Source organism: Malaclemys terrapin, chromosome 20 (genome assembly GCF_027887155.1).
Source record: "Malaclemys terrapin pileata isolate rMalTer1 chromosome 20, rMalTer1.hap1, whole genome shotgun sequence".
Classification (NCBI taxonomy): domain Eukaryota; kingdom Metazoa; phylum Chordata; order Testudines; family Emydidae; genus Malaclemys; species Malaclemys terrapin.
This window is the reverse complement of record NC_071524.1, coordinates 5,328,010-5,346,479: the sequence shown is the minus strand read 5'-3', so window position 1 is coordinate 5,346,479 and position 18,470 is coordinate 5,328,010. Positions and strand designations below refer to the sequence as shown.

The following is an 18,470-nucleotide window of genomic DNA, read 5'->3' as shown; positions in this document are numbered from 1 at the left end:
GTTTCTTTTTTTCAGGATCTCAGAAGATGGAAATGAGTAAGTCTGCATGGATTTTTCAGCAGTTTAACACAAAGAAGAGCAACAGGATATACATATATTTATTGTCTTTTTTTCAATCTTTATATCATCCTGTCCACATAAATGTCTGTAGCAGCTTAGGTTTGATACAGCCTAGGGTGTGATCCCATTAACAGAACCACATATGCCTTAATCCAACATAGTCCCATTGAATATAGCTCGACATTGGGTTTCATAATCAATAACTGTGAATGTTGTTTAGAGGACTAGGAGTCAGTTTTTAAAGGCATTTAGATACCTAACTCCCATTGAAAGCAATGGGAGATAGGCAGTTTAATATCTTTAAAAATCTATCTGTAAACTGCTGGTGAATCACAGGGACATATCAAGCTATGGATTTTAGTACAGAAAATCCTACAATTTAATGAAGAAATGCTGTAAACTTAAAAATTGACAGTTGTGTTATAATGGTTGATTGGGCTGTAACTTATTTCTCAGAACATATGGATTTTAATAAAAATCAGTTACATTTAGTAACTATGCAATTTAGATAAAACAGGTATTTAAAGAGCTGTTTTTCTTTTCCAGAATCTCTCAAGAAAGTATTGGGTAAGTCTGCCTGGAAATTTCAACAGGTTCACTGTCTCTCTTCTTCTCTCTCACTCACACACACAGGAGGTGGGCAGTCCAAATGTTAACTGTATTTTCTGGAATCCTCACATCCTGCCCTCTGAAGTGTGTGGAAACAGCTTGACTCTGAAGCAGCCTAAGGACCAACCTTGCAAAATCATCCACTCAGTCCCCAGTTCTCCATTCTGACACACAGTTTGTCCCGGCCTGGAATCTCTGTGGCTGGGACAGGAGGAAATGATGACTTAAAGCCATCTTTGTACTTCCTTTTATTCTGGATCCAGTCTCTGACACTCACAACAGCTCCCTCAGAACTGGTCTTACCTATAGTCAGTTGCCCATGTTCCCCGGAATAGCTAGAGTGCAGTCCCTCCCCCTCTTCCCCGTGACATACACCTTTACTTTGAACCAGGGCCAGCCTTATCCTTACAGGTGGGTGACGTTGACCATTGCCCAGTGCATTGTGGTCGGGGTGTGTGTGTGTGACATGATCAAGAGGCAAGGAGAAGGACGGGCCTTGGGTGCAAGGCCGCAGAAGGAAGCTCGGGTCAATGCGGTGTGGGGGGGTAGGTAGTGGGGCTCAGAGGTGATGAGGGAGTGGGGAACCTGGGAAGGCAGCAGGGGGCAGGGATGATGGTGGGATAGATGGAGAGGTAGTGGAGGCCAGGGGTGATGCGGGTGGGTTGGGAGCCCAGAGAGGCAGCAGACCCAGGGGGGATGCAGGCAGTTGGGGCCAGCGGTGACGAGGAGGTAATGGAGGCAGCGGAGTCCAGGTGTAATGGGGGAATGGATGGGGGGCACAGGGAGGCAGCAGGTGCCAGGTGTGCCAAAATACAAGTACTCCCAGGATGACATTTTCCCTAAGGCCATCCTGCTTGGAACCGGTGGCCATGAAACTTCACACTGAACTGCCTTGCCTGCAGGGCCGGCTCCAGGTACCAGCCAACCAAGCTCGTGCTTGGGGCGGCACCTGGTAAGGGGCGGCCAATCTTGGGGTGGCGGGGGGGGGGCAGCGTGGTGCGGTGCTCGGCCGGGGGGGTTTCGGCGGCACAGCACTCGGTGTGTGTGTGGGGGGGGGTTTGGCAGGGCAGGGCGGCGCTGGGGTGGGGGGGTGTTACGGTGGGGCGGCACTTTTTTTTGCTGCTTCGGGCGGCAAAAAAGTTAGAGCCGGCCCTGCTTACCTGGAAAATCCAAACTGCCCTGGGGTGTTTCCCAGACCTGAATAATTCTGTCCAGTTTCTGAAGAGTAAATAAACTTGCACTTGCTTAAAATTAGTCAAAACATAAGATTTGGCATTTCGTATTTATTACACATTTCATTATTCAGTACATTTTGTAACTGATAAAAACAATTACCAAGAGACAAGAGAGGGAAACAGACAGACAGGGAGCACAATGAAACAATCAGACAACACTGGATAGCATGATGAGCAATGGTCACAGCTCACCAGCAGCCTGACTGTTGTCACAATTTTTGTAGGAAAGAAAAAATATGTTTCCTAACCAATATCTGTCCCTCTATCTACCTGCCCCTCCATCTACCTCTGACAGATGTCTGATATCAGCTGTGCCTTGAAACAGCAGGAATGAACCATTCACATGAAGTAATTCCCAGCCAAAAACTCTTTCAAGATAGAGTGAAGCTGCAGGCAGCTGCCAGTGCTTCCTCATGTGAATACTTGGACCCTGAGGCACATTGTTCCAGGGAATGTAAAACCATTTCTCTGCTCTGGCTGGCTGCTCCCCACCACCTGCTTCTCCCAGGCCTCTGTGGAGAGGACTATGGGTGTGAACTGTAGTGCCCGCCACCCTGTGTGAAATCCCTCTGTTCCTTGGGGATTTCTGGAGTCAAGACTCCCCAACCCCTATAAAAGGTTTTTCACTTACACCAGGCTCCCTGTCACAGTCCCCCAGAATCCCACACTGTCCTGAAAGACTTACCAGGTTCTCCAGCTCCCTCAGGGCCAGCTCTTTGAGAGCATTAAGTTTACCCCTTAATGCTCTCACAGGGCGGTTGAAGAGCCAAATACAACTTGTTAGAGTGGGATGAATAGGGCATTGGCAGTAAGCGAAGAGCCCATCCCCTGTACCATGCCTAACCATCCACCCTTATCTGAGGTTACGCTCCCTCCATAAACAAATGATCAGTGAAAAGGTTCTTCACACCCCAGGACAGACTTCATGGGGCCCAAGGCTAATCAGGATGCAACCAGATGAACAAGAAAGATTTTCTCCTCTCCTGTTCTCTACCTGTTGGCTTTTTGTTGCTCCCTGGTCCCAATGGAGGGGTGTAAGTAGTGCAGTAGCTCTCCCCATCCCCATTAACTTTAATTATGGACGTGACATAGCAACGTCATAGATAAGACTGCATCAGGATTTTCCCTTTACCAGGATCTTTATGCTCCTTCCTTTTCAGGAAACAAGTCTATGCAGAAAAAGAAGACCTAGCTCAAGCTTATAATGAGATAGCCCCGTGTTTTACCTGTACTTGATAGCTCATGGCAAGTTGCTTCCAATACTTCCCTCCTTTGATTTTCCAAATAGCTTGTTCTATATACAACTCCTACTTCCATAGAAAACCTTAGCTAAACCCTGTAGGGACAAAAATATTCACACACTGAAATGTTTCCTTCTTTTTGCAGAGGAAGTGAGCAAGAGAAAGGGTAAGTCTACACTGATATTGTTAAACATTGGACACTGCGATGTATAAGCCCTATGCTATTTCATTTCACCACCCATCCCTTTTTTCACATGGTACCCAGATATACCAGGATTGTTTCTAAATTTGCAATGGAATAACTGATGAATTATTTGATTGCAAGAAGAGTTAGAAGGCTGTATTTCTCATTTTTTGCAAAGGGTCAGACAATAGATAGGCCACATTCCGTACCATAATCTGAAGCTAGAGTTCATGAAAGTAGATGATTTTTTATTTGGGTTAATTTTGTTACTAAGATAAACACAACCATTGTTAGACTTTAATTTTTGTTATTATTACTTTTCATTTTGACCTGAGTGGTCCGCCAAAGCTTTAGGCTCTGGGCATGTTCCAGATGGGAATAGAAATTGACAGTGGAGTCTGATATTTTCCTTGGTGGTATCTTGTTCATTTACACTGAGTGCACGAAGTCCTGCTTCTCCGAATGCAGGAAGAAAGAAAAAGAGGAGACAGTTCCTTTGTCCACCATTGCCAGGCTTCCTTTCCATCCAGCACTCTGTATGGAAAAAATCTTTATTTCAGGGCCACATTACTGTGCTTCCAGGCTGCGTTTCCTTGGCTTTCTCTATCTGCTTTTGTCTTGCTTGCTGTGACTCTCTCTGCCTCTGGTCGTGTTGTCTCTGGCTATGTCTACACTACACTCTTGTTGGTCAGGGGTGTGTTTTTTCACGCTCCTGACCAACAAAAGTTTTACCAAAAAAAAAGCGCCAGTGTGGACAGTAATATGTCAGTGGGAGATGCTCTTCCACTGACAAAGTTACCGCCGCTCATTGGGGGTGGTTTTATTTTGCTGGCAGAAGAGCTCTCTGCTGCCGCCAAAGAGCAGCTACACGGGAGCCCTTACAGTTGCATGGTTGTAGCAGCACAGCTGTGCTGCTATAAGGTCCGTAGTGTAGACAGAGCCTCTGTCTCGCTGAGACTTGGTCTACGCTACAGAGTTAGGTTGAGATAAGGCAGCTTATGTCGACCTAACCATGTCAGTGTCTACACTACAGCCTTCCTCCTGCTGATGTAAGTGCCCTCACTACACCAACTAATAGCTCCACCTGCACAAGAGGCATACAGCTTATGTTGGTGTAGTTAGGATGATGCAGTGTCTGTGTAGACACTGTGTTCCTTACAACAGCTGTTGGCTGTCTTGTCAATTTAATGACTCTGCTGAACAAGAAAACTGGCTCCCAGCTCGTCAAGTGGGGTACTGCTAGGTCTCAAGTCCAAGCTCGGTTGCCACCCAGGCTCCCGGCTTGTGCTGCCCCACAGGCTCCCCACTTCCTGCTGGGAATCCTGCTTCTCCCTGGGGTCCCAGCTCCCCACTCCCCACAAGGAGCACAGCAGCTGACCAGACACTGGGCGCAGATCTACCCACTGGAGACGAGAAACCCCAGCCAACTCCCCCCCCACAGATTCAGCTGTGAGTGCGTGGGTGAAAAGCTAAATGGGGCAGCTGGGCTCCTGGTGGGGAGCTGTGTGGAGCTGAGAGCCCTGCCTCTCAGCCCCCCACACTGCCCATCTTCAGTAGGTGCAAATGCTTCTGGTGAGGACACGCACCAATGACAGAAGGAGGGTAATGTGGACATCAGCCTCCACAGTAACTACTGCAGTGGCTGAAAGTCAACCTCACATAGGTCAATTTAAGATTGTAGTGTAGACATGCCAAAGACAGTGAATGCCCCTTCGAGCTCTCTGCCCACAAAGTCCCAATTACTGGGTAGGCGCTCATAGAATCATAGAATATCAGGGTTGGAAGGGACCTCAGGAGGTCATCTAGTCCAACCCCCTGCTCAAAGCAGGACCAATCCCCAACTAAATCATCCCAGCCAGGGCTTTGTCAAGCCTGACCTTTAAAACCTCTAAGGAAGGAGATTCTACCACCTCCCTAAGTAACCCATTCCAGTGCTTCACCACCCTCCTAGTGAAAAAGTTTTTCCTAATATACAACCTAAACCTCCCCCACTTCAACTTGAGACCATTGCTCCTTGTTCTGTCATCTGCTACCACTGAGAAAAATCTAGATCCATCCTCTTTGGAACCCCCTTTCAGGTAGTTGAAAGCAGCAATCAAATCCCCCCTCATTCTTCTCTTTTGCAGACGAAACAATCCCAGTTCCCTCAGCCTCTTCTCATAACTCATGTGCTCCAGCACCCTAATCATTGGTCTGCAAATGCAGTGATTTCTAATCCAGTCAATGTCCATTCTCCCTCCATGCTGTGTCTATAGCATGGTGGCCAGGCACAATGGTAACTATCAAGACTGGAAGCCTCTGATTCAGGAGGGATCTATCACTTTTTGCGTGCCCTAGCCCCACTCTCAGGGACTGCACAGGATGTAAAGTGCTCGGGGGACTTGGAGAAACCTGATACACTGCTTTGGAAAATCCCCCTCAGCACCCAACCCAGCCTTGCACCATACTGGGAGTGCACAGCTGAACATTTTTTCCTGTGCAAAGTGCATTTATAGAAAGTTTGACTCTATGTATTTATTTTCCAGATATTCCTGTGAAGGAAAAGGGTGAGTTCCTATTAAAAACTGAAAGGTGGCTTTCAACCTGATGAACAGAGGAGACTAGTAGATTCTAACAGGGAGGGATAGCTCAGTGGTTTGAGCATTAACCTACTAAACCCAGGGTTGTGAGTTCAATTCTTGAGGGTTCCATTTAAGGAACTGGGGTAAAAGTCTGTCTGGGGATTGGTCCTGCTTTGAGCAAGGGCTCAGACTAGGTGATCTGTTGATCCAACCCTAATATTTTATGACTTCTGATGAGTAGCAATGAAATGTGAATATTAAATATTTGCATTCAGTACCATTTTTTGGCAGAAACTGTTGCCATCTGATGGCAATTGGTTGGTCTATAGCAAGTGGAGTTCTGGGAAGAATCAAGTCAGTTACACGTCGACTCACAAGAAAGTCCAGGGGCTGAATGAGCCATGGATTCTGTACTCCCCTCAAACTTGTTGCAGGTGTCCCCAAGGGCAGGGCTAAGGCACTCACTTGGTGGGACTGTCAAAGGACAGCTTACATGTCTCATCATTTTTCCATTCCACTAGTTTCTCTGTAGGAAGTTAAACAGAAGCTACTAACATTAGAAAATTTCAATCAGCAGATCCAGGTAACTTGCATAGAAGAGTTTTAAAAGAGCTCGTTCAGAAGCTCATTGAGCAGTTAGTGCTGATTTTCAATAAGATTTGGAGCACTGGGGAAGTTCCAGGAGACTGGCAGAAAGCTAATGTTCCAATTTTTAAAAATGGCAAACAGGATGACCCAGATAATTATAATTATAAGCTCACTTGCCATGAATATTCTTCATTTACATATCAGTGCTCAGGAGAATGTAAACATATTTGCTGGAATAGTCAGTGAAAATTCAACACAAGGGGCAGGGTTACAGTCACAGTGAATGTGTTTATGAACCAAAAAGAAGGTTTGAGAGTAGCTTTGTGTGGTATTTACCCAGATATTGTCCTGGATAACTAGGTTCTATTTCTAGGTTCTATCCTTTAATTAATACAGTTAACTAGATTTAGAAACTATACAGTTTTGAGTAAACAAGATGTACACATTTAAATCTCTCTCTCTCTCTCTCTCTCTCTCTTTGTCTCCTTTAGAATCATTGATGGAAAAAATAAGTAAGTTTACCTGGATATTGAAACAATTTCAGTAAAATACACACAATTTATACCACATAAATATATTAATTGTATTTTTCAAAATTGCATCCATCTTACTACCCTCAGAAAAAATTGGAAGCCTTTTGGTTTTGAAACATCCTAATGACTGACCCTGCAAACAGATGTGTAGTCACACCCTTGCTGCTAACTGGTGCTCCACTGAATGAGATTCCACATACAAGGAAGTGTGTGTGGATTTGGAGCCTCTTGCAATAAGTGAGCCAGTAGACTTTTATACAGAACTGCCCAGCAATTCAGCCAGGAGACACTGAAGGCTGACATCCATTTTATGGTATAGATAGTCCACACTCTAATCTGTGTCTCAGGACGTATGCAGTGTCATAGTGTTAGTGGTTCAATGTTGCTGAGTTGCTCCTTTCTTGTGTCCATCCTCTCTAGGAAGTATAGTTCGTCCATAACATACATTGCAGGAATCAAACACCAACAACATTGTAATCTGAAACATTAACAGAGAAAATGGAACAATTTCTGAATAATGACAAGTATATTAGTGATAATTACTGTAAATGAACTCATCCAGAACTCTGTGTTTTATACAATATTTGGTGAAGCATACAGGAGGGAAAAATCATCAAACATAAGAAATCATCCCAACTACCCTCCCCCCTTGCACTCCTCCTCCAAGTTCATTCCACCACCCAATACTACCTACTAATTCCTCTTCCTGCGAGAAAAGGTGAAGTTTCAGTTTGTCTTTGATATCAACAACTCTGGGCTTTGATGGGTAAAAAGGGAAGCAACTGCTGTAGCTGAGGGTCCTTCACTGAAAATGACCAGTCTCTAGCCCCTTCCTTTTTAAATCCAGGCAATTGTTAGCTCAGCATTTCAGCTAGTTGCAGTGACAGGGACATCACCCTGGGAAAGAGGTGATTTCTGAGGTCACTCAAAATCTACATTATTTTAAAGTTTCATAGTTCAAACCCAACACATTGATTTACACAGAGATGCTGTTTCCAAGATATGGGACTGAAACTAATGGCAGGTCCCATTTTCTCTTAAACAGCAGAAACCTTCAGAATCTGATCTGAACACTGTGGCTCGGGCTCATTCCTACTAACTCCATCTATTTCCAGTTCCATTGCAATAGGAAATGCAGGAGCTTTCATGTCTGAACAGGCAGCTACTAAACTGCTCCAGGTTCAGGCCACCATCCCTTCCCAATACATGATGATGAAGAGAAGGTTTCATGAAGACATTGAGTTCAATTGCTCACAAGAATCCACAATAGAAAACTATGAGTCCAGTCTGAAAACTATGCACACAGTGAAATAACTGTTTTTATTTGGCAGGGAAACTTGATAAGGAAAAGGGTAAGTTTTCTTTTATATTATTTGGTTACACTCTGGGGGCCAAATGGTGCCCTCTCTTCATCTGCACCATCCCAGAGGCTTCAGCGAGATTCACTACTGAGTGCAGGACTTTGGCTCAGAGCTCACAACTGTACAGGATTGTGCACTACACTCCATATTGTACCCTGGTCAGTCTCTTTGTGCTACATTGTACAGTCAGGTGGTGTTCTGCAGACCCAGGGGCTGCCCACTGGCAGGAGGGAGGAGGAGGAGGAGATGCTCATGCAGCAGCGCTAGGATCGCTCCTCTTCTCTCCTCCTTAACCCTGAGGAACAGAGGGGGCCTTGGAGGAAAGAGGAGAAGTGCTCGTGAGTGGGCAGTATTTTTCCAAAATGGGAGGAGACAGGGAGCTGCTGGGCCAAGCCAGCATGTTCATGAAGCGGGAGGAGGGAGCAGGGTGATCCTTGAGCTCATTCTCCTTCTTCCTCCCTGTCATCCTCAGAGTGCTCAATGGCTGCTTCCCGCACTCAGGAGCTAGCTGAGTCAGACACAGAGCTACAGCCAGGAGGTGCTTGTGACATACCAGGGTACAATTCAAACCACTGGGGGTCTGTGCTTCGGTGCTTTACAATGCCACCTGGGCTGCTCAAAAACAGCCTTCCAGCATTCAAGCCACACCCTGAGTGTCTGTGTGTACCTGCTGGCTCTCACCAGGCTTGTTTATACTGCAGGTTGACCCCAACACACCCCAGTCCCAGATTCTGTACTGTCCTGTCCTGTACTGCCGAGCCCGCTCCTAGACAGTACAAATATATAAAGTCTTTTATTCCTGTAAGGGAATAATATGCCAACTTGTTACCTTAAAATAGAGTTACCCAGACACTTCTGCTTAAATCCACTGGATTAGACAAAACTGTAAATCAAGTTTATTAATTACAGAGGAATAGATTTTAGGTGAGTACAAGTAATGAGGCATAACATTTGGAAATCGTTACAAAAAATAAAGATAAAACACTTACTTGTGCCTAACTTAGCAAACTATATTAGATTTAAGGAAAATTTCTCTCCACATGTTTCGATCAAGGTTACTGACCAAATTCTTCAGGTCAGGAGCAACTTGAGTCCAATATTTGTTTTCCTTTGTCTTCTTAAGTGCAATGCCAGAGACAGACAGGGAGGAGGGGGAGTGTCTTGGGGTGTTTGCTCCTTCGTATTTTAGTTTCAGTCCCACGCTTGAAAAACATTTTCAACTGAGAACTATCAGACAAGGATTTTATGGGGAAGGATGTTCCCTGATTTTTTTCCCCACCCGTTTGAGTTTCCTTCTTTTCCCCTTCCTGCTTGATGATGCTATTTAGTGCTTAAACGACCATTAAGGCAAGCACACATTCCTTTGCTTACAGCAGACCTGTTTGCTGACTTCTCCTTGGGGCGGGAGGCTGAGGACTGTGGAACATGTGTTAATAACATCATACAGGGGAATCTTATAACCTTACATAAAATGTTGTTACTCATATTTGATCAAGACAATATTGACCATCAAATTATGAGTTTTTTCAAATTATACCTTACAAGGCCTGATTTTCATTATTATTACAGTAGTGTGTCGGGTGTGAATCCAGGGGTGTATTCCATCACTGTGCAGTGTAGGGGGGGTGCATGCAGCAGCCCTTTGTAGGCTGCTCTATAGTCTGTTCACCCTGAAAACAGTGAGCCCAGCAATAAGGAAAACTCCCCCTCTCTCCTGCATGCACACACTGATACATTGGAAAGAGACAGGATCCTGTATCAGGGAAAAGGGAGGAGAGGGAGCACTGCTGTTGGGGGTCGAAGAAGCTGAGCTGTGGATGGGAAAGGGCAGGGGCTCATATATCAGGGTTTCAGGGCAGGAATTCACTAGGTGGCTGGTAGGACACAGGGACGAAAGCATCAGGAGGCAGGAGGTACAACATAGGGAAAGGAAGTAGCAGAAAAGGAGGCCAATGATCAAAGGAAGAGGGTCCCTCACCCCATATGAAAATCTATGAACTTCAGAGTCTCTGAGACTGTGATAATTTTCCTCAGTGAGACACAGGCCATACCAAGCTATGGACTTGCCCTGAAGCCATCCATCAGCGCTGAAGAGCTGGACTGGGAACACAAGAGACCAACACAGATTTGCTATGCTCTGTCCCTGACATTCAAAGACTCAACGTCTCTGTCACAGGGGCCTTTCAAAGGACTATCAGGGACAGTAAAGACTTAAGGCATGCCACTGTCTGCATGAACCTAAGGGGCTTCTGAAACTGCTGTGATCTGCAGGGTCCCACTGGACCTCGACCTCCATTCTGACTGCTCCATCATCTGCCCCAAATACTCCATATAAATATATGAATCTATGGGGGGAGAGAGAGAGAGAGAGAGAGAGAGAACCTCATTTAAGGCCTCAGAATTCAGATCTAGAACTGAATAAGTCCTGGAGTCTGCACTCCCCTCCAACACTTAGCAGGTGTCTCCACAGGGCAGATGAAAATACATTGGTGGGGCTGTGAGAGGTCCCTGCCCATGCTGCACATTTTCTGTGGATCAAAGAATGATTATTCCAACTCCATGAGTGTCAGCCTGGCACCCTCATGAGAAGGAAATTTACAGAGTGAAATCTCAAATGTTGCTGCCTTTCTGTGACTATTTCTGGACAGGGACTTTGGGCAGGAACAGGCAGTTAGTAATGGGGAGGGATGGGGGAACATGACTGGCAGTGGGTCAGGCAGAATGATTTCTTACCCTGGGAAACTAAGCCATTATCTCAATTTCGACACTAAAATCAGTTCCTATTTTTTTTCTTTTTCAGATGAATTGAGGGCTCAAATAGGTAAGTCCACACTGATTTCTCACTCTGGGAAAATATTCTCTTAACTTGAGCAATTGTTTCAACTTGTACATTCAAGTTCCTCTGTTGAAAAGTTCACTTTTGTCTTTCTCAGATAAAGTACTGGGCAGAGTGGGAAAATCCTCACTGATTTTTATCTCTTCCACGCACACAGAATAACAGCCTGGAAGTGATGCCGTATTTAATTTCTAGTAGTCCCTGTGCACTAACTATATCAAGTGCATGCTGTATAACCCATGCTGGCTGTATGTCATGCTGACAGCAGGCCTGGAACAGCACAACTTCTAGAAATCCCATCAGTCTGTGCCGTGACCAAGAACTCCCAGTGGGGTTGGTGCTTGGGGGTACGTAGAACATCCGCAGCTGCAGGAGGAGCAGAGCTGATCAGGGGAGTTGCAGAAAAGTGGAGCTGGGGAGTGAGAAAAGATGTGTGGTGGGGGGGCAGAGTTGATGGGGGGTGGGATAGGTGTGTGGCTGGAAAGCACAAAATGAATTGCTGTGGGGCTGGGAGGGAGCACGGAATTAATTATTTTGATTTTTGGGAGAAGCTGGAAGTTCTACACCGTAAAGGAGCACTTTACACCACTGTGTGAAATCTGATCTCAGCTCAGTATTCTGGCAAGCGCTCCTGCAGCAGAGGACAAAATCGTCTTTCTCACTATAAATATATAAAAGTTAGCAACACTAATGATCACCCACATGGGTGATGGCAGGGGGAGTCCAAAAACCAAAAGACAGGCCAAAAAAATGTTATTTTTTTTAAATCCTGTGAGGGTTTTGTTTGGGGGAGGGGATTATTTGTGATTTTTGAACCTTTTGGGTTGGCAATGCCAGCTTACTTTGATATGCCTATGTTATTGTGTGTAATAGAATCATAGAATATCAGGGTTGGAAGGGACCTCAGGAGGTCATCTAGTCCAACCCCCTGCTCAAAGCAGGACCAATTCCCAACTAAATCATCCCAACCAGGGCTTTGTCAAGCCGGGCCTTAAAAACCTCCAAGGAAGGAGACTCCACCACCTCCCTAGATAACGCATTCCAGTGCTTCACCACCCTCCTAGTGAAATAGTGTTTCCTAATATCCAATCTAGACCTCCCCCACTGCAACTTGAGACCATTTCTCCTTGTTCTGTCATCTGCCACCATTGAGAACAGCCGAGTTCCATCCTCTTTGGAACCCCCCTTCAGGTAGTTGAAGGCTGCTATCAAATCCCCCCTCATTCTTCTCTTCTGGAGACTAAACAATCCCAGTTCCCTCAGCCTCTCCTCATAAGTCATGCGCTCCAGACCCCTAATCATTTTTGTTGCCCTCCGCTGGACTCTTTCCAATTTTTCCACATCCTTCTTGTAGAGTGGGGCCCAAAACTGGACACAGTACTCCAGATGAGGCCTCACCAATGTCGAATAAAGGGGAACGATCACGTCCCTCGATCTGCTGGCAATGCCCCTACTTATACAGCCCAAAATGCCATTAGCCTTCTTGGCAACAAGAGCACACTGTTGACTCATATCCAGCTTCTCGTCCACTGTGACCCCTAGGTCTTTTTCTGCAGAACTGCTACCTAGCCATTCGGTCCCTAGTCTGTAGCTGTGCATGGGATTCTTCCGTCCTAAGTGCAGGACTCTGCACTTGTCCTTGTTGAACCTCATCAGGTTTCTTTTGGCCCAATCCTCTAATTTGTCTAGGTCCCTCTGTATCTGATCCCTACCCTCTAGTGTATCTACCACGCCTCCTAGTTTAGTGTCATCGGCAAACTTGCTGAGAGTGCAGTCCACACCATCCTCCAGATCATTAATAAAGATATTAAACAAAACCGGCCCCAGGACCGACCCTTGGGGCACTCCGCTTGAAACCGGCTGCCAACTAGACATGGAGCCATTGATCACTACCCATTGAGCCCGACGATCTAGCCAGCTTTCTATCCACCTTACAGTCCATTCATCCAGCCCATACTTCATTAACTTGGCAGCAAGAATACTGTGGGAGACTGTATCAAAAGCTTTGCTAAAGTCAAGGAATAACACATCCACTGCTTTCCCCTCATCCACAGAGCCAGTTATCTCATCATAGAAGGCAATTAGGTTAGTCAGGCACGACTTCCCCTTGGTGATTCGTGTGCCGCTGCTCCCCCTCCCTCCCAGGTTTGAGAGCCAGGTTTGAGAGCCTGGAAGGGAGAGGGAGACCCCGAGTGGCCGCGGCCTGCGCGCTGCTTCTCCCCCTCCCTCCCAGGTTTGAGAGCCTGGGATGGAGGGGGAGACCCCGAGTGGCCGCGGTGCACGCGCTGCTTCTCTCCCTCCCTCCCTCCTAGGCTTGAGAGCCTGGGGGGAGGAGGCAGGGCTGGGAATTTGGGGAAGGGGCGGAGTAAGAAAAAAACGGGGGGTGGCCAAAATTGTTTTTGCTTGGGACAGCAAAAATCCTAGAGCCGGCCCTGGTGCTATGTGGTTTTTCCATACTGCAATTGTTATGCAAAGAGCAATAGACACAATAAATGGCAATGAGGCTGGGCTCCTAATCCAGGAACACAGTGAAACAGAGAGTGACTGGAGAGGCCTAGTGAAAGTAGAAGTAAAAAGAAACTGAATCCACTGGGCATGAAACTGCTCAGTGGGGGGAGAATGACTAAAAATGCCTGGCTTCTTTTGGGAAATTGCAATTGTTTGCAGGCTCATTAAAAGACCAGTCCCCTTTATTGAAAGACTGGAAGTTTATATAATGGTTAATAGTTCGGCTGATGAGAAAAAGGTGGTGGTTGTACTGAGTGTCATGGGGGTTTAAATTTATAACCTGCTGCCTCCCCTAAGAGCTCATATTAAACCCACAAAACATCTGCTGCATGGAGATGTGTGAATAACAGAGTTTTTGGTACACTGGCAATTCAAAAAAATCCTCCCCCCCACAAAATGGTTTTGAGTCAGAAGAAATGTTTTGCGTTCTTTGACAAAATCATAATTTTCCTTTTCAGATTTTGACCATTTTTAAATTTGGGGTTTTCGTAATAACATTAAAGGAATTTTTTAAATGAAAAGTTGTTTTGAACTGAAAAATTGAAATGTTTTCTTTAGAAAGTGTCAAAATGAAACATTTTGATTTTTTTTTCAGAAATGTTTTCAATTCTTTTTCCGACTGAAAAACTTCATTACAACTGATACGAATTCATGAAATGTTTTAGTATTATTGAATCTCCATATTTGGCCAAAACATGATTTGGCTGAAAAATTTGGTCCAGCCCTATTGCTGAGATTGAGGAAATTTTAGTAAATCACCTATCCCCAAAGCCACTGGTGATTACAGAGCACTTCTGTTTTCATAAATGGAATCTAAACAAAAATGAATCCATTCCTGAATATGTGGCTGATTTAGGGATATTAACAGAGGATTGCAAATTTAGAGAGAGCTGAAATTTTACATTAAGGGACCAGTTATGTATACAAAAGAAAGTGTAAGTTTTCTGGCAAGTGCCAATGGCAGCAACCAGGGTTGAGTTCAATCTGTGTAGATGTCCTTTTCTAAGCTAAATAAAACTGAGCCTCAAGGCCGCCACGGAGGGCTCTACTAATATTTCTGGTTCTGGGAAATTAAAATAAAACTGTCCTGATCATCTTTATAGGCATTTCCCCACCACTCACAGGCACTCAGCAGTCTTTTGGGGGAAGGGAAAGTGGAAAACCCTCAAAAGAAACGTGTAAACTCACATATAAGTAATTGAGCAACTGCAACCCAAATCAGACAATAGGAATTGGGCCAGTCCCCAACTCCCACATAATAGATGTCCAGCTGATGGAGTTGCAAAACTTGGGAAGCATCATGGACAGCACTGGGAGACACTCATATATTAGCAGCTGTTGCTATGTTTTGGGCTCTTTAGCTGGACGTGTAGGGAAGTTGCCATAAGCTTGCTATGAAGGTGTGAAGATATAGAACCACGGTTATTATTTCAACTCTGCTTTATGGCAGTGAAACACGGGGTCTGAGGAAGGCTGAAGAGTGGCAGATTGACATTTTTGATTCTTGTTATCTTCATATCAAGTATGAGGACAGGATCAGCAATGAGGATATTCGCAGCTGAACCCAGGAGCTGCTCCATCAGCTCTGGTTCAGTTTCAGTGGCTCTCTAAATGGTTGCTGTATTACGGAAACCTGTTGGTCAAATTACCACAAATTTGAATCTGTCACCGAGCCAGCTCCCCCATATGGCACACCAAATTTCAAGGCACTCCAAGGAACAGGGCTGATTCTAGGAGAATTGGGATTAGGGTGACCAGATGTCCGGATTCTATCAGGACTGTCCAAATATTAGGGCTTTGTGTTACATGGGACCCTATTACCCCGCACCCATGCATCCAGATTTTTCACAATTGCTATCTGGTCACCATAGTCAAGCTATAAACAGAAACCTGGTCTAAACCTTAACTAAAGGAGATCTTGGGGTCTGCTATAATAAGTATTATCATTTTGTGTTTATACACTCTAGGGAAGGCAATCCTTCCTAAAAGAAAAGTGAAATAAAAGAATATCAACTTATCTACTTCTAATATTTTACTGCTGAAAGAAGAAATGTTTTATATAAATGTTGTTACACTTATTTCCTCTTGACTTCATTGCATATTGACAGTCTGTGTTTTGTTTGTTTGTCTAGCCTCAAAAAAATGGAAACCAGGTAAGTTTGCTTTGGCTTTTCAACAGTTACAAGCAAAAATACTGTTATTCAACAAAAACAGTCCCAAATGTTTTTGATTTTGCTTGTACTTAAATCTCTCCCACTTCACTGTTTAATGGGGATATGTTATTGCTTAGTAGTTTTATTTTCTACTGATTTCTTGAAAATGCCATTAAACAATCCACCAAATCTGGAAAAATATGCACACACTGAAAATATATTTTTTTATTGTGCAGATACACACAAAATAGAAATGAGTATATTTTCATTCTTGTTTGAATAGTTACATTGAGAGGGCCACATTCTATCCTCAGACTCACGTGTGCTTCAATGTAACTGAGGGCAGAAACTGAACTATAGAGGATCGACAACAATGAGCCATGTGGGATTTCATCTCACCTGTGCTACCCCAAAAAATAGTCTATTACTCAGAAGTGTTTTCAGTGAAACACACAGTGCAGTGATTAATGAGTGAATTGTTTCACAAGCTGAGGTTAATTTGAAGGGTTTATTAACATAGTTGAGAGATTGCACACTGATTTTTTTTTTAGATTAGTAAATGAAAATTTTGCTGGTAAGAAAGAAAGAAATTTCTTGACCAAGGTCAGGGAGTTGGTTTCTGATGGAGGGTGTATATGGGGAGTGCTGCGCAGGCCTTCACTGGCAGAACTGATACCCCACTTTGGTAGGTATCTGTCTCAATTACTCAGGCCTTTTCTCAGGTGGGATATTCACAGTGCTGCAAAACAATGCCAAAGGATGGAGGGGCTCAAGTACAGGGCCTGAGGAGGTCAGGGCAGTCAGGGGACAGGGAGCAAGGAGGGTCCTGGGGGGGCAGTTAGGGTGAGGGGTCTCTTGAGGGGGTGGTCAGGGGACAAGGAGCTGGGGGGTTGGGAGTTCTTAGGGGAGCAGTCACCCAGCCCTCTCCCCTGAGCCCTGACCCCCCCCCCCCACACACACCCTGCCCTCTGCCCTGAGCCCCGCACACACCCCAGACCCCTGCCCTGAGCCCTGTACCTCCCTCATACACACCCAGCCCTCTGCTTGACTCCTTCATCCCACCCCCACAACCCTAGTCCTGACTCTGGTACCCCCACACATCTCCAGCCCCCCCTCTGCCCTGACACCTGCACCGCTCCACATCCCCAGCCCCCCCACACCCCATGCACCCGCCACATCCCCACCCCCACCCGGAGCACCAAACGGGAGCTCCTGCACCCCCCCCCCACATTCCCATCTGCGCCCCTCGCATCAAATGGGAGCTGCCCAGGTAAGTGCCCCACACCCAAACCTCCTGCCCCAACCCTGAGCCCCCTCCCTCATTTTAGCTCCTGGCCCAACCCTTCACCCCCAGCCCTGTGCTCAGTGCACTGCCACCCTCAGCTCAGTGCAGAGAGAGGAAGAGAATGGCCAGAACCAGGGAGAAGGTAGGTACCCACTGTATGTGGGGAGGGCCGGGACCCCAGACTAGCAGCGGGCTGAGTGGATCCGGCAGCCAGGATCCCGGCTGGCAGGAGCCGGCGGATGGAACCCCTGAGCGGCAGTGAGCTGAGCCGCTCAGTCCACTGCCGGTCTGGGGCCCTGGCCGCCGGCCCCACACAGCTCGCTGCTGGTCCCAGTCTACAGTCAATACTACCTCCTGGTGCTGTCCCACTCACCCATGTAGCTTCGTGCCTTCCTAAACGCTGCAAAGGAAGGAAAATGAATATGTTTATGGAAGCTGGATTGCCTGGACATTTGTAGAGCGAAGTGCTGTCATTCTGGAGCTAATTAGAATTTGCATATAAAGACAACTCAGTGCATGACGTGCAACATAGAAACATATCAGTTTACTAAATTCACTGTCAGTCTCTCTGAAATGGAAAGAGATTGTGTTATTCCCTATAAGTTATGCAGAGCTGTGCTGATCCAAAGTCATTCTATCTCTTTAAACATGTTTCTTCTATTCTCTCACCACAACAGAAGAGAAGTCCCAGTCAAACACTGAGGAAGAGAAAACCTTTTCACAGCTGTGAGATCTCTGCTAATAACAATCATTTCCCAGTGATGCATTTGGTATTCTCTGTGTGATGCCGTGGATTTACTCTATCTGCTTGTCACCATTAAAATCAGGGAGATTAAAGGAACCTCACCAGATTAAAATATGTTAAATAAAATTGCTTTCCTCCACTACTGATAATTAAAGCTGGGCAAAATTCTTCAAATAGTTTATTCACCGAAAAAGACAGTTTCAGGTGAAGCAAAACTATTTGAAAATTGATGGAATTAGGTGAATAGTTTTGGCTAAAAAGGATGTTTTTCAAAAATGTTTCATTTTGACATTTTTGAAATGATATGTTTGTTTGTTTGAAAATGATGTTTCATTTTTAAATTTTTAAACTCAATTCCTAGAAAAGGAACAAAATAAAAAGGGTAATTAACACCCAAATATTAAACAATCCAAACAAAAACAAACAAAAAACTCGGGGAAAACAATATTTCAGGTTGAACAAAATGGTTCATTCATCTTTTTTTGATTTTTCATTTTCCCGAGAAAAACTGAAAAATTTGCATTTGGATTTGACCCCAAACAATTTTTTTTGCCAAATTTTTCAGTTCAGC

The 18,470-nt window shown here is 45.2% G+C and overlaps 1 protein-coding gene across 1 annotated transcript in view; it reads left to right on the top strand.

The window, feature by feature from the left end:
- The window catches only part of LOC128826351 (butyrophilin subfamily 3 member A2-like), a 99,383-nt gene extending 81,499 nt beyond the window's left edge, over nucleotides 1–17,884 (top strand). Inside the window, exons 21-22 of the mRNA XM_054009597.1 lie at nucleotides 15,849–15,869; nucleotides 17,832–17,884. Of these exons, the coding sequence (XP_053865572.1) occupies nucleotides 15,849–15,869; nucleotides 17,832–17,884 (74 nt within the window). The remainder of the gene's footprint in view (nucleotides 1–15,848; nucleotides 15,870–17,831) is intronic.
- Nucleotides 17,885–18,470: the final 586 nt, after the last annotated feature.